Source organism: Contarinia nasturtii, unplaced genomic scaffold (genome assembly GCF_009176525.2).
Source record: "Contarinia nasturtii isolate CC-2019 unplaced genomic scaffold, AAFC_CNas_1.1 Cnas_scaffold_220, whole genome shotgun sequence".
Classification (NCBI taxonomy): Eukaryota; Metazoa; Arthropoda; class Insecta; order Diptera; family Cecidomyiidae; genus Contarinia; species Contarinia nasturtii.
This window is the reverse complement of record NW_022197577.1, coordinates 4,122,883-4,144,558: the sequence shown is the minus strand read 5'-3', so window position 1 is coordinate 4,144,558 and position 21,676 is coordinate 4,122,883. Positions and strand designations below refer to the sequence as shown.

Genomic DNA, 21,676 nt, shown 5'->3' with positions numbered 1-21,676 from the left:
CCGAATCTCAAGCATTATGGACATTCTATCGCGAATCAACAATACAATGGACGCAAGCAAACTATTGTTTTTGACCGTGATCTGAATGCATCACGCAATATGATATACAAAGCATTGTGTATGATACAGGATATTCCAATCAATGGTGATTTCAATCGGAGTGCTGCCTATTTACGACAACGGGCACATTAAATGAATATCCTCCTCGGCAGTCTCCCGTAGTTTACTCTGTCTACGAGTAATTTACGTGTGTGAGTAAGTGTCGTTTGGTTTCATTCATTGTAGACCGATTGATTCATTAATGGTGATATTTTTTTTCATTCCATTCTTTTTTTTAATTTGAAATAGGTAGTGGCCTTGGCACCAAGTGCTATTCTATAGTAAGCATTTTGTTTTTGTTTCTCTTCCACAGCAGAACGCGATTCTCAACACTACTACCAAATCTCAAATTAAAGCAATGTTGTTTGCTTTTAAACTATACATATTTGATTTTCATTATATGTTTCCATTACTTCCATTACGTTCCATTACATATTGATTAATTTCCATTCTTTTCTTTGTGATTAACCCCAGGCAGACTGACAGTGATGTCGATCCATCAAAACAAGATACACCAAAAAGGAAAAAGAAAATCTATCGCTGCAAAAGATGTAGTAAATTGTGTAACTCGAAAAACGCTCTTCAATATCACTTCTTATCACATACAGGAGAACGGTAATTATGAATACATAGTAAAAAAAACCTAAAAAGACAACTAAAGATTTGTTTGTTTTTCAGCCCACACCAATGCAATGACTGTGGAAAGAGTTTCTTTGCCAGCAGTGCTTTAAAAGTCCACATGCGTCTTCACTCAGGTGATAAACCATATAGTTGTGACTTTTGCCATAGGCCATTCAGACAATGGGGCGATTTAAAGGTAGTAATTCCATCATTTTCCTTCCCATTTTTTTATTCTTGATCTTATTGTCTATATTTTCAGTATCATATACAATCCAAACACACAAAGGAAAAGTCACATCAATGTGAGTTTTGTGGCAAGGATTTTGCCCGTCGATACAGTTTGATCATTCACAGACGCATTCACACCGGTATGGACAGTTATTTATTTATTTTTTCATTCAGAATTTCAAATATTAATTAAGTGTTCTTTGTGCATTTTAGGCGAAAAAAATTACAAATGCGAATTTTGTAATAAAGAATTCCGTGCATCCTCGTATCTTCAAGTTCATCGAAAAATTCATACCGGCGAAAAACCGTTCGTCTGTGACGTCTGTGGCAAACGTTTTCGAGTTAGAGGTGACTTAAAACGTCATTCAAATATTCATGAACGTAATAAGGCAAAAGATGCGAAAATTGATGATTTGAACTGTATGAGAAATGCCGAAAACAATACGCAACAGAGTCGAACAACAGACACCACCCTCGATCAATTGGTCAGTGTCATGGAATGTGGTGATGCGTCGCTTCCCGGTGACAACAGTCCCGAATTCATGCAAATCGAATATGAGAAAAACTTTACAAAACTAAAAAACAAACAGGACCTCAAAACGGTAGAAATACAAGAATCAACAATTCTTGATTATAGCCAGCAAACAAAAATGTAACGCTTTTAGTTTATTTTAACCTTGAAATAAAATGTCTTACATCCGTAAGATGAACTTTTCCGCACTGTGATCCCCAACATGCATTTATTTCATATCTTTTGAATTCATGAGAAAACTGAATCTGACATTAGTTTAGCGACAAAAAAATTACTAAAAATGCGAATTTAACCCTCAAACGCACACGTGAGGTCTCTTAGTTTTTTGAAAAAATCACAAAAATATAAAAAAAAATTGGAAAATTTCGCTGAGCGTTTTCTTTTTTAATATCATATCTATGTGATAAAATCAAAAATTTCAATGTTTGGTGCATAGATGAAGTTTTGGGAAGTCTTATACAAAATACTAACGTAAAAGCACAACGGGGTCTTTTGGACCCCAAAGTATTTTGTATGGGAAATGATGTATTCTGTATGGGCCAATATGAAACTCATGGAGATTTGTTGACACAACAATTTACATTTCATCAAACAACAACACAGTAAATTGTTTCGTCCGTGACGTATACTGTTCATCGCAAATCAAATGGCATTTGCCATTATAATATATATTCATACATTGTTTTTTTTTTGGATAGGATAGATCCGTAAGATCTCCACAAGAGCTTGATCTAAGCGTGCATACGCCGCCGCATGATATATTCGTTCGTTTTTCTGTGTTGCTTCGACGCGCAAATCAAAGCAGGCGTGCCAATCAAAGTATGTATCATGCGGCGGCCTACGCACGCTTAGATCCAGCTCTTGCGGAGATCTTACGGATCTATCCTATCCAAAACACAATGTATGGGCATATTTCGTGAATTTGGTGAACGTTGCTGGTGTGGCAGGGTTTGCCTTGTTGCGAACGTCTAACAACATGTTTGCCAAGTATGGAGGAAGAACGGAAGCAGCGCGATCTCATCGCACTCCATATAAAGCAATGTAATTGGTTTCGATCACGCAAATGTGCTGCCACCTGGTGTCTCAGAGTTAAGCTGATATATCACACATGCTTCTTGCAAATGCAGAAGAAGAGGAAGGAAAAATGTTTACATAGGGTTGAACTTATAAATGCCAGAGAGCTACAGTGTTCAAAGTGCGATTCGGGAAGCAGTCTCTATATTGATCTCACATATCGAGAGGTAGTTCGGCGCAGTACACGAAGCACATTAACTGGCCAACGACTGTCGATTAGCGATATTAGTGAAAGACACGACTGTCTGAAAGTCGTACATATCAATAACTACCAAGCATTTTGGCTATAATTGATTTTTTTTCCATAAAAATCAATATTAAATTGTGATGCTGTATTGGAAAGTAAGGAATAAGCTATGGTTTAACTATAAAATGACATATTTTACTCATTGGATACCATTTTGCATAAGTTTTGTATGAAATTTCTCATGGGTGCGCTTACGTTACTGTTTTAGCCTGTGCGGTTAAGGGTTAAATAAATGTTCAAATTGAATTCAGAACATTTTCGAATAAATTACCATTAGGACTAAAGTATATAATTTTAAAACTTTGAGTTTTCAATAAAATATCTCTCAATTTATAATTGATGCAATATTCCGTTTAATAAGCAATGCATACGCACATTAAATTCAAATGTTTGAAATAAATGCATTCCATTGTGCTGCAATCTAGGTTATTTCTACAAAAAATGTATGCAACAATACACTGCTGGCTTGGTAGCAAAATGTCCATCTTGCGGAAATGCCGAAGATCAAAATGGAATCAAATATCGAGCTTTTTTGCAAGGACGGTGTATTTATTGTCCAGAAAAAGATGCAGGTGAGCGATATTGATTAAACATCACTCAATATTCTCTAGAATATGGATACAGTTCGAATATAATCAATGAAATTCTCCAAATTGGGAACAAACTGGTGCGTTCGTCGATATTGAGGGTCTCACGTATAAATGCGTTGCAGAAACATGTGGAGATCCCAATGGCCGCAATTATCGCGGTAAAGCAGGAATATGGTTGATTGACAGATGCCGTTATTGTGGCGATAGTTCATGTCGGCTGTCTGCTTTGAATGTTTTGATTGTCGTCGTAAAGATTTCACAGTAGCCTTAATGTACAATGTACATGGAAATTACCCAAAATAACACAACTTAAAACGATGACACACGAGAAACGACAATTCAGCCGCACCAACAACAAAACGAATCGGAATTGGATGAATATGAAGAATCAAAAATTCAGCCGAGCAAACGACAAAACGAATCGGAATCGGATGAACATGAAAAAAAAATGAAAATAAAGTTTGGAAATTGATGAAAACCGAGGTATCGTCAACGATTTGAATGGATTCCTTGGTGATAATTCAAAAAACAAAAGCAAAAGAAAAATGGAATAAAAGCAAATACATGGATCGAAGGTAACAAAAATAAACAACAAACATTTTGCATTGAAATAATCATGCATTTGTTTAATGTATTGATTCTTGAAACCGAATAAGCTTGACACTTGACACCCGCTATGTCAAATGAAATTCGTAGTTTTTTCTGTTATGTTGATTTAATTAGTTCAATTGGCAATTATTTCGAAAAAAGACAATTTGTCTTTCAGTTGATGTTTAGCTGCCGTCAGAAAACGTTTGGTTTGGAATAAATTGTTCAAAATGTCGAACGAAACCGATTTAGATGAATTGAGCATTTTAAAAAACGGCTATGAACGCTTTTTGAGCAGTCCGGGTGATTTAGCAAATTGTGAAAATGCAATAATTACAGTTAGACGTGCCCAGCAGATTATCACACAAAAAAAGAATAAAATTAAAGTGAGCTTATCGCAAGAGCAAATTTTGAATCAAACGAATCGATATCCATCGAGCATGATGAAACGTTCACAATCAACTAATATTCAAAAAACGTTAGCATCATCGAATAGCATAGTTCGATCAAATCGTGTTAACTTGATACGACCGTCATTAATACCGGTAAAAATAAAGGATCAATCAAAATTACGCGCACTCACATTGTCACCGAATCAAAAATCACCCGATTCAAGTCAGGATGCTTCAAAATATCGATCGTTTCGCAAGATGAGTGCTCCAATCGAAAGACGAAATTATGTGTCACATCAGGAATCCACATTATCATCTCTGCCATTGACAATGACACAATCCTTGGATTTGCGAAATGATCATGATGATCGCCTTGATTTGTTGGATAAATTTAAATGCAGAATTTGTTTCAATATAATAAGAAACTCACGTGTATTAAATTGTTTGCATACATTTTGTATGGAATGTCTATATAGCATTGAAAATTCAATTCAACCAAAAACAACACCAAATAAATTAAATCCAAATGCACGTTCGAATAGCTTTGAAAAAACAGAAATGAATTGTTCTCATGAATTCAAAGAAAGTGATCGACAATTAATGTCATCATCTATGTCGAATAAGCCAATTAGAAAACCATTTTCAACGACATTGAAAAAACGATCCGTCGAACTGAAAGTAAGTCAAACTATATATTTTTGAAACTAAAATCAATGGCGTTTGCTAATCGGCTTGCATATATTTTTAGCAACAACAAAAAACGAAATCTGTACCACAACAGAAGCGTCCACCGAGCTTAATTACGGAAAAGGGAAGAGTTTCATTGAAATGTCCATTATGTTTATTACGAACGGAAATTCCAATTGGTGGCGTGAGTCGAGTGCCAAAAAATTTTCTACTCGAAAGACAATTGCAAGATGAAATCTACAAAATTTGTTTGAAAAATGAAAATTGTAACCAATGTTATGATGAAATTAAGGTAAACTAGGTCGTTTTAAATGAAAAACTTATACATATGAAGTTTATATTTATTGCAGGCACATGCGTATTGTTTAAACTGTGACATTAATTTATGTAATGTTTGCCAAGGAGTCCATATGCGTCAAAGATGGACATCGAAACATATGGTAATTTCATTGCCAGATATAAAAAAAGAAAAACACCAGGGATTGCAAACATCATTGAAGTGTTTCGTTCATCCAACACAAGATCTAAAGCTATACTGTATCAATTGTAATATTGTTGCTTGTCAAAATTGTACCATATTACTTCACAAGGGACACAAGTTTGAATCGATTGAGAGAGCAAAACAACATATAATCAAGAAATTCAGTGAATCTGTTGAACAAAATCAAAGATATCACGACTTTGTGAATGAGTCTATATCTAAATTGAATGGAGCGATTGTAAAGATAAATGATAAAGCAGAGATTGTAAAGGTACTTTTTTTGAAAAGAAAAATGTTTGTTTAAGAACAAATTTTAATCGTAGAGGAACTTTGAACTTTTATTATGACTCTGTACGTAAATTATCCAAAATGTGCTTTTTTCTCTTCAAATTACAGATGGAGATTGAAATATTTTTCAAAGACTACATCGAGGCGATAGAGGTTATATCTGACATTTCTTTTTTTTGTCAATATTTCTTAACCAACATACTAATTTATTAAAACTCATTCCAGGGTCATAAAGAATCACTGTTGCAGCAAATCATTAAAGCTAAAGAATCGAAGTCATTTTCGGTAATGGATCAACAAGAATATTTGGAAAAGCGGGTACTAGAAACTAAACAAGCGAATCAATTCGCTAAAAATCTCCTTGAAAATGGGAGTGACATTGAAATATTAACATTTATCGGTGTATTACAAAATCGTTTTGAATTTTGTCAAACACCGAGAATACGGTCAGAACCAAAAATTTCGAATTCTTTTCAATTCCTACGAGATATTCGGGCTCCGATAACATCTCAACAAAACAACATTCCAGTGTATGGTGTTCTTTCCATAGAAGACATCACAGCAATGAAATCCCTACTACCGTGCTAGATGGTGTCGACACGAGTGGACAGATTTTTAAATTTATTTGAACGACGCCATGTTATTATACTTGTCCATTACAACGTACATGTAACAGAAGAAACACACAGTCCATGTCCACGCTAGCGGATATAAACGATTTGAACCGTCAATGTGAACTAGATCAAGTATAGAATTTTACATAGGATCATATACGATGAATATGGATTACACAGTCTGTTTCAAAATACCGTCACCAATGTCGACACCATTTAACATCAAAATTTTGACAGTAAAAATATGTGTTATTGTTGTTGTCGTTTCATTGCTGTGGAAGACATTGACTCGAAATAATGCTAATATTATTATCCACTTCACCTATTTCTATTGGGATGTGAAAGATGATGTACAAACAGTGTTAACACATTATCGACAATTGATATACATTGAAATAGTCACTAATCTATATTTATTAAGAACAGCAACAACAGCCATTTGGCATAGATATATCTATAAAAATGGAATTAGAAAAAAATGTATCCAAGAAATGTGTTCTAGACGCTTGTGTTTACTATTTATTTCGTATATAATTGTGAAAATAAAGGAACAATAATCTAATTCATTCCTTGCGTGGTTTATGCTTCTGTCTAAATATATACAACAATTAAATCGATTTGTTCTATATATCATTTGTAAACCGTTTGAATAGAGAATAGTTAATTTTCGTAATCATATGCGGTAATAGTATGGCAAATAACGATGAAATTCTCAATGTTATCCTATTCTATATAAAAAAAAAAATTTGATCACAAGCGCGTTTTGGTACGCATAGTACATTAAAAGAAAATCATCTCAAAAAGATATGAGGATAAACAAAACAAGAAAATTTTTGCATGCTTTGAACTGTTTATATTCTTAGTCCAAGAGTTTTTTATCAAACAAAAACTCTCCCAATGGCCCTTGTGTGGCCATCAATTTGTCCAATGTCGAGATCTTTCCAGCGAGATCACGTTGACCATGGTATTGCTCTTCCAAAAAGTCGCCAGTCAAGTAGTCGACAAGCTATAGCGATAAAAGCGAAAAATTATCGAAATTAGTTCGAATGTCAATCCATGCTACATTTATATGGCAATAAAAAGAATCATACGTGATAGTCGTTGTTGTTGTTACTGGTGGTGTCACTTTCACATTTTTCGATGACTTGGCGAATACTCTTTGTTACTTTGGATTCGGTTTTAAGTGCGTCTTTCAATGCTTCAACACCAGTACTCCATAAGACTTTTTGTGGTACCTGATAATACAATAAAGATTACAATCAATAAAAAAATATTCAACACATTGTCATCGTATGATGATAAAATTATGTGCTCAATGGTGTGATACGGCAGGTACTTGATGTTGACTTGGAGAAAAACAACAAGCACTTGAAAGATACGATTTAAAAAAAAATAAAAAAAAAATAAGATAATTACATTGACAGTTATCAAGTTGGATACGTCATCGGTTAATTGGCCACGCATCAACAAGTATTCAATCAATTTCGTGGCGTGTTCACGCTCTTCACCAGCAGCCTTGAAGAAAAATTCAGAAAAGCCCGGACGATTAACGGTATCTTTGGCGAAATGAGCTCCCATTGCTAAATATTGCATTGAGGCATCAATTTCGGCTTGAATTTGACGACGCACTTCCTTGATACAGCCACGGGTCATGTCCAAAAAGTCAGTTGGAACATCGGCCTGCTTATCTTGACCTGTTGAGAAAGAAAAGAGCAGCATTAGCATTTTTCAAATGTTTCATGAAAACAGCAAATGTGAATGCAGAAAAAAAACGTGGTAAATTAGAGCGCAATAAATGTTTTATCAATTTTTGTGTGATTCACTATTTCCCGTGATAAAATATACGACAAAAGATACAACGAACAATCATGAAAAATATGCATGTACCGCAAAACATGCGATAAACAATACACCATACATTGAGATAAATGCGCAACGAGCGGAAAATTTTCTATAGCAAAAACATTCGTTAAATATCCACACATATGTATGTGCTAATGATTACTCTACGTTCAATTTCTAATTTACGGCATTGAGCAAAAACAGAAATAAATAATGATAAACAAAATTCCAATGATTGAAAAAAAAGTCAGCTGGTACTCGGCAAAAACGAATAAGTTTGTTTGTCACAAATTTGATCACATGAGAATCCCACAACTGACAACCAGCAAAAATTAAAAATCCCGTCATGAGGTCAATTTCACATCAAACCAATGCATGTTTCACTTTGTGCAATTTTCACATTTTTTTGCAATGTTTCAAGAAAAATATTTTTTTTTTTTGTTGTTTCAGAATGCGTACACACACTTATTTGACAAATCTGATCTATAACAAAAACAATGTTCATCATATAAATAATAATTTATCGCAGTATGACATTTTATGTACCGATATGTCGAAACAAAGAACCTTATTCATTGCATTCGCTATCACAGTGCATAGTCCAAAGTAACTATATGCGCTTTAACTATATAGATAAAATTCAAACGAACAAACACAGAAAAATGAAATAAATCGAAAAAAATCTTTACTTACATTTTAGCTTAGCCTGAGCTGATGAGACAGCGATTAAAAGTAAAACCGAAGCGATAAGCATCTTCATTTTGATTAAATAATAAATTTGATGTTTGAATAAAATAATAACTTTAAATTCGAGAGTGTGTTCTCTATATAAATGTTGAATTCGAACTGAGCTGACAGATAATGTAGTCGATTGACAGTGTCTTTAAGTGTGAATGAATCTCGGTTAGACAGTAGAGCGCTTTAGTAAAACTGAAAAGTAAAAAAAGAAATATTACACGTTAGTTGAAATGAAATGGAACATTTGCAAAAAAAAAACGAGAAATGTGCGTAATGCAAAATTGTCACACATTAAGCACTTTAGCCAATTGAATTGTGATTGAACAAAAAGAATGAATACGTACACGATGGATAATAAGGAAATCAACCTTTATACGCACTGGCATAGAAGGCGAACCAAATTCAACTGTTTTGGTTTGATGAGGAATCGACGTTTTAAATAAAACCAAATTTACCAAATTCAGTGGCTTTCAATAACACCAATGAAATTTTACTGTGTGAATGAGTAATTAAATTGCGTTGTATTTTAATTCAGTAACCAATACAGTATGCACAACAATACAAGTCTTACAATACTAACTACTTGTCACAAACTACAAACCATTGTGCTACACATTTAAAGACTCGCCATGTTTGTTTTTCTATGTATTTCTCCTCTTTTTCCTATCGCTGCTGCTATTAATGTTTTTCTTGTCGTCGTACTAGCTTACATTCAACACACTGTTACATGTATCGTACATGCATGGAGCTGTCCGCATAGCTCATTGAAACAAATTATCCGCAACTCGATGCGATTGTGACAAAATGTGTTTCGCTTCTGTTATCACACTTGGTGATTTTTTTGCTGTCGTACATTTTTCCATTTGAATTACGCGAATAAATCTGAAATGAACTGCTAAATAAGCTAAAAATTGGAAGTTTTTTTTATTATTTTGAATGGGTTTGTTGTTAGTAGTAACTTGTTATGGGACATTCTGTCGAATTTATTGGACTTATTCAAAGTTAAATCAATGCTTGATTGTTTAAAAATATCGATTAAAGAAAAAAACACGTTAGCCGATAATGACGACGTAACAAATAAGCGTATTTGAATGAACAACTTGATAATCATTGATCTTGAAAGCCTATTCTTGCACGTCTTCTATAATTGTTTAAATAATCTCCTTTTTTCAAACAATTTTAATTTAGAACAAATGGCCAAAAAACAAATGATGAATGAACCACACTGAAAAGATTCATCTCACAATGGAGAGACTTCATATCATATCCAGAAATTGGTCAAACTCTCTGGAAATATAAAAATATAAATTTATAAATTCTTTTTATGCTTTTATTCAATACGATACACAAAAGTGAAGTTTAAATGAAGGACATTTAATCTGGCCAACAACATTGCAATTCACATCCGTTATTTCAATTGCAATATGTGATAAAAAGAAAGTGCTGATCTTTTGATCACCGCACAAACAAAATGACAATTTTGTGTGCTTTAAAATTGTGAATTGCTTGAGTTTCTACTTCAAGATTTGTTTGTCGAATAAAAATTCTCCAAATCGACCTTGTGTGGCCATCAATTTATCTAATGTTGAAATCTTTCCAGCAAGATCACGTTGACCTGTATATTGTTCTTGCAGGAATCCACCGGTCAAAAAGTCGACAAGCTAAAACAAAAATACAACACAAAATTAATATTCAAAGTTTCAGGAACAAAGTTGACATCAGTTCACATACATGATAATCATTGGTGTTATAATCATTTTCGCATTTTTCGATAACATTACGGATACTTTTGGTAACTTTTGCTTCGGTCTTGAGGGCTTGCTTCAATGCTTCGGAACCGTTGGCCCAGGACACTTTTTGGGGATTCTAAAATGGAAAAGAGCGAATTTGCTTACATATGCTTCGGGAAGATTTTAGAGAATTTGCTTCGTGGGGTTTGTGTAATTTATTTAATTACATTAACGCTTATCAAATTGGATACGTCATCGGTTAATTGGCCACGCATTAACAAATATTCAATTAATTTGGTGGCATGTTCTCGCTCTTCGCCAGCAGCTTTGAAGAAAAAATCGGAAAAACCATGCAAATTGACCGTATCTTTGGCGAAATGAGCTCCCATTGCCAAATATTGCATGGAAGCATCTATTTCAGCTTGAATTTGACGACGCACTTCCTTGATGCAGCCACGGGTCATGTCCAAAAAATCACGAGGAATATCAGACGATTTCTCGTTGCCTTAAAGATGAAATGAAAAATGTGTTTTTTTTTAATATTAAAAGAGAAATATTTTATATTAAAATTCTCACAAATCACAAGAAAATATTTGAAAACCTATGAAAAATTGAGTATTGAATGCAAACAAAGAACATATTTTTCAAACAAAGAATATGACACACATTTTCATTTCAGGACAAAGAAATATTATTCGTTCACAGTTTTGCTTGATGCACATATTCCAAAACTATGTGTTATCGAGAAATACATTCAATTGTTTTAGTTGCAAAATTAAAAAATAGACATTGTTTCAAAAATCACAAATTCCAATGAGATCAAAATCAACTTTTTCATTCAAAATTCACTTACACTTAAGTCGCGCGTGTGCCGAAGAAATAGCAATCGAAAGCAAAACTATGAGTGCGAGCACTTTCATTTTGATTTAATAAATTTGAATCTATTTATAATAAGAAATAATATTTAATTTATTTCGTCTTCACTTTTCAAACGATCAAAACGGACTGACCGACTGAATGTTGTTCAGTTGAGTTTGTGAAACAAGGAACTTAATACGAATCACAAACGTTCCAAAGCATTTTGTGAACCTGAATTTAAAGCAGTATCGTCGACCTGAGTCAGAGTGAGACGAAAAAGCATGTGCAATGAAGTTTCAAATTATCATATTAATCACTTAATGCCATTGTTCAAAATCCATTATCACTACTACGTGAGGAAATCCACGAAAAATTATCAATCTTTTTTCCTAAGCAAAATGCTGATAGTTAGTTCATTGGTATGATATTTATTGCCTTATAATCACTTATATTTTCCTTTATCGATTGATTTTGAATGACGTGAAATCCAACATTTTTACTATACCCTTCTTTTTTACTCCTTCTTTAAATTGATTACATTTCTTTGTTTAAATAAGTGAATTGCAATAAAATGCAAATAATAAAGGCACTTTTATAAACAAATATTAGAATGAACTTTCGTGTCATATACTTGACACCATTGGATACAAGGTTAAATCATCTGATGTTCAATTCTATTTATTTAATAAAAATAAAAAACTTTTTTTTTCTTTTCGCACCGTGTGCACTCTTTTATTTTTTATTGTAAAAATACAACTTATTTGATTCGCAATTTTTCAATCGATCGTCCTTGGATAAATTAGTTGAGAATAATTTTTTCCAATTGGCGTGTTTTTTTTTCAATCCGTAAATATTTTTTCTTTTCATTTTTGTCGGCATTTGTATACCAATCATACTACGCATGATGTTTCTTTAATAAATCATCTAAAATTACGTCCATGTCAGTATCAAAAACAGCCAAAGATGCTTTCCTGACAATATAATTTTTTTGCTCATCGGTGGTGGGAATCTTCATTGGTTTTTTATCTTTGGTTTTTAACACAATCAAGTTTTTACATTTTTGCGCATAACTATGAGCATAACGAGTTATTTCAATTGCAGTCCAGTTGATTTTGGGATGTGTTGGTTCATGTGTGCGAATGCACAATTTGGAATAATTATCACGATAATCAGATGCTGAACTATAACAAAATGTGTTATGTAGAAAAAATATATGCACGTATATGTATACTTTGTGCATACAAAATGTAATATCGTTTATTCAATTTTCATTATGATGTATCTATTTTTATTCCATCCATTTGCATTAATATAAGGCCAACCCGACACAAAAACAACATAATTTATACGTTCTATACAGATAATGTGCTAAGATTGCTAGCTTTATTTTTATTTTTTAGCGTGGACGATCCGATGCAATTGGTTGAAGATGCTTTGCTCGAGCACATCCATTACCGATGTCATTGAACGATGATGATCCCAATTCAAAGTATCATTTCTTCTTCAAACTTAGCAAACCAGCATCATACAATTTGGGTCTGATGAATGTTTACAAGATTTATAAGTTTGCAATAAGTTTGCTCAAGGTCAGCGTTCTATTTGATAGCGATAAAAAAAACGGTTCCTTATGCATTTAGTTTATCATCATGTTCTAATTTCCAACTCAAATGCATTTGGGAGTGAAAATAGTTTGTTTGTGTGTCATGTTTCTTCTCTAATGAATCACTCATGTACTCCCAACATTATCAATTGTGTTGAATTTCGATCATATGTAATCGATTTGTTTTATTCAACCGAATATCAAAAATTACACTTAAATTTTTTGGTCCATGATATATACCAGTGAGTTTGTTGCAATTTTGGAAGAAAAATTTTCGGGCTTGAATGAGAATGTATCTGACATTGAATCAGAGTGGGGCCTTTTCAAAAACACTGTTCTGGGAAACAACGTACTCAACCGCTGGAAGGAATATTTTGATGACTTATTGAACGTTGACAATGGATTTACTGGACAAATTGGACGATATGGAGAAGAAAATATCATCGATGGGATTGCGCCAGGAGAAATAACAACGCTATGTATACGTGGATGACGATGCTTTGAATGTATGAGTGTAAAACGTTGCTGTTATGCACACAGTACAGCGCATCGCAGACTACTATTTGCAGTAGAAACCATTTTTCGAACGTTCCGATTGCTTGGTTTGGTTTCAAGTAGAACCAAAAAAATTGTAAATATCTGTCCAGAATAACAGCTGTTGCGTACTTGGTATTCGCAGAATATTATATCGTTAATAATATTATAATTATCATGGTTTTTTTTACAGAAACTTAATTATATTTTCCTTACTCAAATGTAAATTAGATCATATTGCACAACATCTATTCGCTATTATGTCATCGTTTTTAAGCCATCTTTCTGAAACAATAGTATGCTGCGATTCTAGTTTCCTAAAACAAACTTCATCTATTTAAAGCATAAACTTCAACATTTTTGTTAAAAATTGTTTTGTTTTATTCACTAAGTAAAAATATTTGTTAAAAAAAGAGAGAATATCGAAGCCCGATCATGGTATAGGATTTCCTATATAAACCTTGTAACTAACAACACCTCTAATGTGTATTCCGAGTACTAATCGACTACTAATAATTATTTAATCGGTTTATCACGATTGTGACACAAAAGTGAGGTTATGTCAACCAATTCATTTTTATTGATTTAATATTTTTGAATATTGTGGACAGAAAATCTCACAAAATTAAAAAACAAAAAAAAAATTATTTTCAAAAATGTAAAAAATTAAAATCTATTTATTTCTACTGTTTTATTTTAACAGTTTAACGCAGTTTAATCGATTCATTATGAATTTTCCAAACCGTGACGGCCATATTGTCACAAACGTCAATTAGTACTCGGAATACGCATTAGAGGTGTTGTTAGCTACGGGCATGATCAGGCTTCGGAGAATATAGAAGATTTTTTATATTATATTTAAAATTAATTTTGAGACTTTTTTTTTGCTATATATGGATCATTCAAGAGCCTTGCAAAAAGTAAGCTGTTTTTAATTATGTTTAGTTGACAAATTCAATGTTTACAATGAGTATAAGATTTTGAAAAAGTTCGTTTTCTATCTGAACTTATTGTGAATTAATGCGAACGCGCATTAATTCGCCATAAATATTCATGACGAAAACAACTTCTGCACACCATTCAAATTGGCCATATTTTCGCAAAAATGAAATACATTTGTCAAGGATATATCGTATTTTGTCATCTTCAAAGGTTTGCTTGTAAGAATGGTTTGCATAAATGTAACGATAAACTGGATCAGATAAAATCTGTTGACGTTTTGCTGATGATGTTTGCCGCAAACTCGCATCCATTCGCAGTGGAATACATGAATTCAGAATCGGTTCACCTTTTTTAGATACATAAATGATAAATGATATTAAATATAGCGAATCAGCTAGCTTTTATTTCATATTTACCTTTTTTTATTGGTCGAACTGCAACGCCAACTGATATACCATCGCCACGAATGCTCAACATGTTTGGTTTAGTTGAATGCTTGAAATATGTTGCCATCAGACCAGATTGAGCATTATTAATTTGTGACTTCATCGATATTTCGTCACCTTCCACGATACCCGTTTGGTTAATACTGTTACAGCAAGGTTCGTGGCAACCGAGTAGTCCATGTTGAGCAATAAGATGCATCAAAAATCGACGGTGTTTCTTTGAATTGAACATTTCATTGATTTTTGGAATTTTCAAGATGGCATCATAAATGGGATTGATTTGATAGTCAGACGATTTAATACAGTCGACACAACTTTGTTGTCTTAAATAGGCACGATATTTTGACTTATTATCAGCTAAATTTTCCGGCAATTTTTTCGATTTATCCTGTATGGTTTGTTCAATAAAATCCATCATTTCACCAGCGGTCGAAAAGATATTGATGGCTGATAACGTAGTTCGAATTTCTCTCGTAAGTGATATATTCACAAGCGGATGATCACACCATTTGGAACCGCATTCGTATTTGTGAATGACACTCTTCTGACATTCTACCGAACAAAACATTGCAACCGCACAACCGTCACATGGCATCAAATTTGTTAGCGACTTCAAACAAATATTACATTTCGATCCAAATCGATTGAAAAGAACCGAAATGAATGATCTCTCGACCACAAGTACTTGACCCACCATTATATCTTCTTTAGCAACAACCGTTGTGTTACCATTGATGTCTTCTTCAACGTCCAGCACATTTGCCATGCATGGAAATTTTTGGTTTGGATCAAAACTTAGTTTCGCTTCAAATTCATTGCATTGTACGCCATCGTTCATGTATTGCAAACAATTCGCTTTACGTTGATCTAACTTCGTCATCAAATTCGCTGGATAGCCGGCCTCTTTGGCAAATTCAATATCCTTGAGACATTTCTTATACATTTTCATTTGGAGAAAACATGAAGCACGGTTCGCATAAGCCAAACTAATGTTCTTGGATCCAACTGTAGCAAAACAAAGACTTTCATTGTACTTCTCCATTGCATTCGGCCAATCCTGTTTAGCATAATATTCATTTCCTTCTTTTCGCTTTTGCACCGATACTGAATCACATTTTTTTGGCAATGGATTTTTGTTCGTTGACAAAATCAATTCTTTTAGAATGTCTTGAAGTTCAAAATCCGTGCCGCCAGATTTCATTATATCTACATACAATGCGTTCCCCTTCTTTGATTCTTTTTGCCAAAGCATCGTAAATTCGCTGTGAAGTGAATTGAATTGTTAATTATCCCATTCCTATCGTTAAACATTAAAAAAAAAAAAAACAAATTAAATTTAAAAAAATAAATTACGTTTTGAAAGTGCTCCAAATGAGAATAAAATTGCAATTCGGCTTCTTTGGTTATGAAAAATACTTCGCTGCTCGTTGACGTTTCGTAGTATAATGTTGAGAAAAACGCAGTAACCAACTGATTCTGATGTGTGTACAATATGCATTTGTATTTGTAACGCTGAATTTGTCAGTTGGATTTTGTGACTAACAATGAAGTGCCATGTACAAAAAAAAAATGTTGAAGAATGCCGACTCTTTCTTTCCTTTGAATTTGAGCCGTATTGTTTTATTGAATGAGTAAGAATGAAACTCCATATCTCAATTCTTGCTGTGCCGTGTGGGAACTTGCATAAGTAAGAGCAGGAGGTGAGATGTGAATTTTGAATGTGTTTCTTTTCAATAGAGCCAATCATGTATTCAAAATGAAAATGATGACAGTTTTTATAAGAAAATTGTTTTTAATAAAAGCGCTTTATGAAAGTAAACAATTATGTAACAAATAAACAAAAGACATAATGGATTCGAAAATAGAACGTTCATTAGATTATTTTTATAGCTAAGTATGTATGGAAACTCTCAGAAAAAAATCATATATTTTTGTATATACTATATCTGTTGATTGTATTTGTCTTCTCATAATTATGCACAACTTGCTATGAAAGACAGATTCCACCACAATGTGTAATATTGATGTGTTGTTGCAACATTTTGTGTATACTTTCAATGTGCATCTTTTGTATTGATCTCTCGAAATAAATATACTTCAGTTATTTTTTTTTGTTTTGCTTCGGAGCCAATTAGTCAGCAATAATAATCGGTAACAATACAAAATGTTTAAAAATCAAAATGCCGAGTTCTTGATTTCTGAGTTTTTTCATTAGGGATCAGTTAATTCTGTATATTTTAAAAATATTATTTGCACAAGGAGTTTAAATGAAGAGTTTTTGACTATGTTTTATATTGATGAAAAATGTTTTGTTTTGTTTAATTTTGAAAAATGATCAAGAAATTTATTTTGGAATATTTATTGCGCCATTATACTGGATATCAAATGCTTATTTGTATGATTAAGGATCACTTGTTTTTGTTAAATCATTTTTAACATTGCAGTTGCCAAGCAATGTGGAAATTTTATTCGTTCGCTTGGAATCAAAATTATTGCCAGATAATTTTATTTCGTTCGCGACACAAATATATTGTGTGTAATGTAAATTAACAAGATTTAAATTCGACAGATCTATCAGTGTGTCGCGATTCTTTTCTAATGCTGAAATCCAGTCAATTAAGCCACGTTCTATGCTCCATTTGTCTGCCAAATCTGAATAGTATCCTGTGCGATTAGAATCATACATTTTTAGTTTATCCAAAAATTCCAACGACGCAGCATGGTATTCCTTGCGATTTACTGCACGCATGAGTAAAGCAGCTGTCAGCAGTGTCCCTAAGTTATGTAGAAAATATATATTAATATATCAAAAATATTAATAAGCTGTAATAATAAATGTTTTCCTTACATTTACTCTCCGGTTCGTATTCGAGTAATTGCTGGCATGAGCTCAACTGTTCTTGCAGCACATTCAATACTCCAGATCCAAATTCAAATCCAAAACGTGGCATTTTTATTCCGAATAAGCCATCATTACTTTTGGTAATTTGTAAGCTGTGTGAATTGTCGTCTTCATCAACAAATGACAATTCAAAAATGGAATTTCCCTCATTGTTCAATTCGAATGTGTCTTCCAGTTTCCATACTGAATAATGTTTCACAGGAAATTCGCTATCGATCGGTTGCCATTTGTTTGTATCGAATTTGGTTGTAGCATCCAAACTGATGGAACATTTGTAAAGGTCAACCGGACGTGTGAATGCTATCAACGCGTATGTTTTGGTCAGTTTAAATGCAGCTATGTCCAATTCTTGCTCTGAATTGCCTGATAAAAAAAAGATATATCGTGATCACAAATATTTCAGTTATGAATTCAATGGAAAATTACCAAGAAGCCATCGTTGATAAAACCAAGCGCTACTATCATTTGGATCAGTGAATGCAGCGGTTAAGACCAGTTCCAATTCATTGCGTAGTATTTCTTCGTTGATTGGACGCGTCTTGTCCGTTTCGTGCGGATATAAAACAGGCAATAGTTTGCTTCTCTGATGCCAAGATGAATAATTAGAGAAATTCTTTTGAATTTTTTGCGTGCAAAATTCTAATTCATCTTCTGGCTTCACGTTGGCGTGTTTCACAGCATATCGACGATAGTCCCAAACGTGAACTACATATATAAAAAAAAAATCGGTATAATTTTGATTAAGTATAAGAGAAATAGAAGTAATTTAATTTGATAAGCGGTAGAAAGAACATTCGCTTACAATTGCGTTCATCCAACTGTAAGTATTTTGTGCATAGTTTGACTTCATCGTCCCATTTGGGTTCGGTGATATTTTCCAAAATCCAACAACGGTGATGCCAGGCACAGTATGATTTTGGATTCACTTGCAAACATGTTTGAGTGAGCTGTAAGTCCTTCGTGTACGTTTCTTGAACTTCGTCCGGTTTATCAGCTTTTAATTTCAATAGAAATTCACGACGAATGTTCCAAAGAGTAAACACGTCTGGATTACGTGACAAAACTCCAGTCGTAAGTTGCATAATTTCGGCATCATACTGTTCGGCGGCTCTTTTTTCAATGATTTTCGACATTGCCACACGATATGCCTTCACTTTCAGTGCCTGTTCATTTCGTTTTCGTTGCGCCTCCTCCTCGGTTGTTCTAACTTTCAGTCGACCGTGCTACACAGAAAACAGACATTTATGCATTGTGTGAATGGTTATGTATTTGATTGTATAGCACATTTATTGGAAATAACTTGCCATTTTGGATAATTTTCAATTTTGTAATTTTCACCGAACAGTTTAAACAGAATGACAAAATTTATTTGTAAAAAATATTTATGATTCTATGCAAGAATCAATTTTTTGGTTGGAATAACTCAAGTGACGTTGGCACAGTACAAACAAACAATGACTCAAAGTAGAAGTTGTCAATGTCACAATGAATGCGTTGCGATACAGTGGAGTGCGTTTCTTGCCCAGGCCTTTTGTATTCGAATTATTATTTTTGTATGGACTATTGCAAAGACTTCTATTCAAACGTTACACACTCAGACATTCAATGAAAATAAACGATTAACGGATCTTTATATTTGGAATAAGTAAAACTATGGTATTATTTTTTACTATAAAAATGATTCTCATAATAACAGGAACTTAATTTGGAACAAATACGTGGATTTACGTTATCAGTTTTATGACAAATATTAAGATTTTCAGAAATAAATCATTGGAACCAACTCACTGTATCCGTATCCATTTTCTACTTAACCTACATTTTCTATTTTCTTTTATTTGAAAAACAAACTCAAAAAGCATGACTGCTTTTTCATTCATATGAAGTTTAGTTAATATAATAACGATGTAGGTGACAGTCCAAGATAAAAAACAAAATTTAAAATGAATTATCATCTACTACTTTATGGTATTAATAGGCCATCCAGTCTAGTATCAGAACCGGATGTATATTCAAAATGCCGGCGAGGTCGAATTTTTTTTTTCTAATTCTAAGTATACCACAACTCAAAAAAAGTGTACCTCGAAGTTGAAAAAATATTCATGGGTCAATATTTCTGTATATTCAACTTGCCGCTAGGCTTCACTAGCACGGAAACTATTTTTACCTTGCAATTCGTACGCGACCGTTTTTTGCACACTTTATTAAAATAGCTAGTTATTCATCTCAGGTTGTCAAACGAAAAGGTTGCAAATGTAATATTCTTATCTTTGATACGTAACACGAATGGTTTTTTTCTGTAAAACGAATTAAGCACATTCTCTTATTGCTTTTAAGATGAATGACCAAGAATTCGATTTGTTTATTTTTTTTTTCCATTCCACATCTTCGACATCATTTTGAAATGCACGACTTCAAGATAATGTGTGATTACAGAAAAGTATATAATACGGTCGTGACTTCGGAATTTCAGTTATATTTGAACTGTTGACGAAATCACATTGAAAAAAAGAACAAAATGAAATTGAAAATCTTGCTCGTGGCTGCTTTGGTTAGTGAATTTTTTTCTGTTTTCTTAGCTTCTCCTTATTATTGTGCTTGAATTCTTTCATACTTTCAGTTTGTGGCTCAAGCGATCGCACAAGAAGATGTTACCGATGTGGAAGTAATAAAAGCAGAATCTACCAGTGAAGAAACCAGTGGGGAAACTGGTGAAGAAACTACTTCCTTACCTGATGAAAATCCATCACAAAGCGGTAACGATGAGTACATAGATTCCACAACAGCTGAAAATAATGATTCGAATGACAGTACCGAAAGTCAATCATCTGAGACTACCGAAGCCACGACAACTATAAACATTCCAACAACCTCTTCTACACCGGTACCTGAATTTAGTTGCACTTCTGTTGGACGATTCGCCGTTCCGGGTAGTTGTGAAAAATATTATTATTGTTGGGATGCTGTACATGCGTATGCGATATTTTCCTGTTCGAAAGTGTTCGATCCGGTAACCAAACGTTGTGTTGAAAATTATGGTGTATGTCCTACAGCACCAAAATGTGAAGCCGACAAACAAGTTCTACCGAACCCTGACGACAAATCCTCATTCTTTGAATGTAGATTAGAAAAAAATTCCATTCCATCGGCATATGAAATTCGTCGCGAAGATTGTGAACATGGGCGAGAATTTGATGAAGAATTGGGTTTTTGTAAATTAATATCGCCAAATGAATGGACATCGTCGGAAGTAACCACGTCGGAACATGAATGCACCAGAGTTGGAATATTCATTGATGAAAAAAGCGACACTCACTATTATGAATGCATTGTAAAGAGTGTGTCAAAAGGTATTTTAAAATCAATACGACGTAAATGTCCAAAGTATTGGATTTTTAGTGGCGCTGATAAGAAATGTGTTCCACTTTGAACAATGAAACGTGCCAATTGTCGCTTTTTCTAAAATGAACATGATTCTCTTAAAGGCATTCTCTCTTTATTAATCATTAGTGTAGTGCATTTTTCTTCTTTTATTGAATTATTGTAGTTTCAACGAATGTCGAATTTATTCAAATTTCAATAAAAATAAAAGTTTTGATTTATCTTTGATGGAATAAGTGTTTGTTCTATGAAACTAAGCGAA

At 33.3% G+C, this 21,676-nt stretch overlaps 7 protein-coding genes across 7 annotated transcripts in view; 3 read left to right on the top strand and 4 right to left on the bottom strand.

The window, feature by feature from the left end:
* LOC116337116 (asparagine-rich zinc finger protein AZF1) overlaps positions 1 to 1,674 on the top strand; it is a 10,328-nt gene extending 8,654 nt beyond the window's left edge. The window contains exons 8-11 of the mRNA XM_031761444.1: positions 574 to 714; positions 778 to 916; positions 980 to 1,088; positions 1,162 to 1,674. Of these exons, the coding sequence (XP_031617304.1) occupies positions 574 to 714; positions 778 to 916; positions 980 to 1,088; positions 1,162 to 1,604 (832 nt within the window). The 3' untranslated portion in view covers positions 1,605 to 1,674. The remainder of the gene's footprint in view (positions 1 to 573; positions 715 to 777; positions 917 to 979; positions 1,089 to 1,161) is intronic.
* A 2,489-nt stretch (positions 1,675 to 4,163) lies between these two features.
* LOC116337001 (tripartite motif-containing protein 45) lies at positions 4,164 to 6,484 on the top strand. Its single transcript, XM_031761274.1, has 5 exons — positions 4,164 to 5,049; positions 5,120 to 5,350; positions 5,409 to 5,810; positions 5,936 to 5,980; positions 6,053 to 6,484. Exons 1-5 carry the CDS (start codon positions 4,210 to 4,212, stop codon positions 6,413 to 6,415), a joined length of 1,881 nt encoding a protein of 626 aa, XP_031617134.1. The 5' UTR covers positions 4,164 to 4,209; the 3' UTR covers positions 6,416 to 6,484.
* Positions 6,485 to 6,933: 449 nt separating this feature from the next.
* Positions 6,934 to 9,596, bottom strand: LOC116336880 (ferritin subunit-like). The gene is made up of 5 exons (XM_031761074.1): positions 9,366 to 9,596; positions 8,977 to 9,213; positions 7,858 to 8,135; positions 7,533 to 7,676; positions 6,934 to 7,447 (listed from the first exon to the last, which is right to left on the bottom strand). The coding sequence occupies exons 2-5, from the start codon at positions 9,041 to 9,043 to the stop codon at positions 7,301 to 7,303; spliced, it is 636 nt and encodes a 211-aa protein (XP_031616934.1). The 5' UTR covers positions 9,044 to 9,213; positions 9,366 to 9,596; the 3' UTR covers positions 6,934 to 7,300.
* Positions 9,597 to 10,329: 733 nt separating this feature from the next.
* LOC116336881 (ferritin subunit-like) lies at positions 10,330 to 11,768 on the bottom strand. Its single transcript, XM_031761075.1, has 4 exons — positions 11,605 to 11,768; positions 10,979 to 11,256; positions 10,753 to 10,887; positions 10,330 to 10,682 (listed from the first exon to the last, which is right to left on the bottom strand). The coding sequence occupies exons 1-4, from the start codon at positions 11,669 to 11,671 to the stop codon at positions 10,536 to 10,538; spliced, it is 627 nt and encodes a 208-aa protein (XP_031616935.1). The 5' UTR covers positions 11,672 to 11,768; the 3' UTR covers positions 10,330 to 10,535.
* Positions 11,769 to 14,448: 2,680 nt separating this feature from the next.
* Positions 14,449 to 16,591, bottom strand: LOC116337058 (SET and MYND domain-containing protein DDB_G0273589-like). The gene is made up of 3 exons (XM_031761349.1): positions 16,485 to 16,591; positions 15,102 to 16,393; positions 14,449 to 15,031 (listed from the first exon to the last, which is right to left on the bottom strand). Exons 2-3 carry the CDS (start codon positions 16,381 to 16,383, stop codon positions 14,751 to 14,753), a joined length of 1,563 nt encoding a protein of 520 aa, XP_031617209.1. The 5' UTR covers positions 16,384 to 16,393; positions 16,485 to 16,591; the 3' UTR covers positions 14,449 to 14,750.
* A 396-nt stretch (positions 16,592 to 16,987) lies between these two features.
* On the bottom strand, positions 16,988 to 19,475 carry LOC116336971 (geranylgeranyl transferase type-2 subunit alpha). Its single transcript, XM_031761219.1, has 5 exons — positions 19,338 to 19,475; positions 18,836 to 19,256; positions 18,460 to 18,738; positions 17,980 to 18,396; positions 16,988 to 17,906 (listed from the first exon to the last, which is right to left on the bottom strand). The coding sequence occupies exons 1-5, from the start codon at positions 19,338 to 19,340 to the stop codon at positions 17,533 to 17,535; spliced, it is 1,494 nt and encodes a 497-aa protein (XP_031617079.1). The 5' UTR covers positions 19,341 to 19,475; the 3' UTR covers positions 16,988 to 17,532.
* A 1,064-nt stretch (positions 19,476 to 20,539) lies between these two features.
* LOC116337144 lies at positions 20,540 to 21,642 on the top strand. Its single transcript, XM_031761493.1, has 2 exons — positions 20,540 to 20,584; positions 20,654 to 21,642. Exons 1-2 carry the CDS (start codon positions 20,552 to 20,554, stop codon positions 21,461 to 21,463), a joined length of 843 nt encoding a protein of 280 aa, XP_031617353.1. The 5' UTR covers positions 20,540 to 20,551; the 3' UTR covers positions 21,464 to 21,642.
* The last annotated feature ends 34 nt before the right edge of the window (positions 21,643 to 21,676 follow it).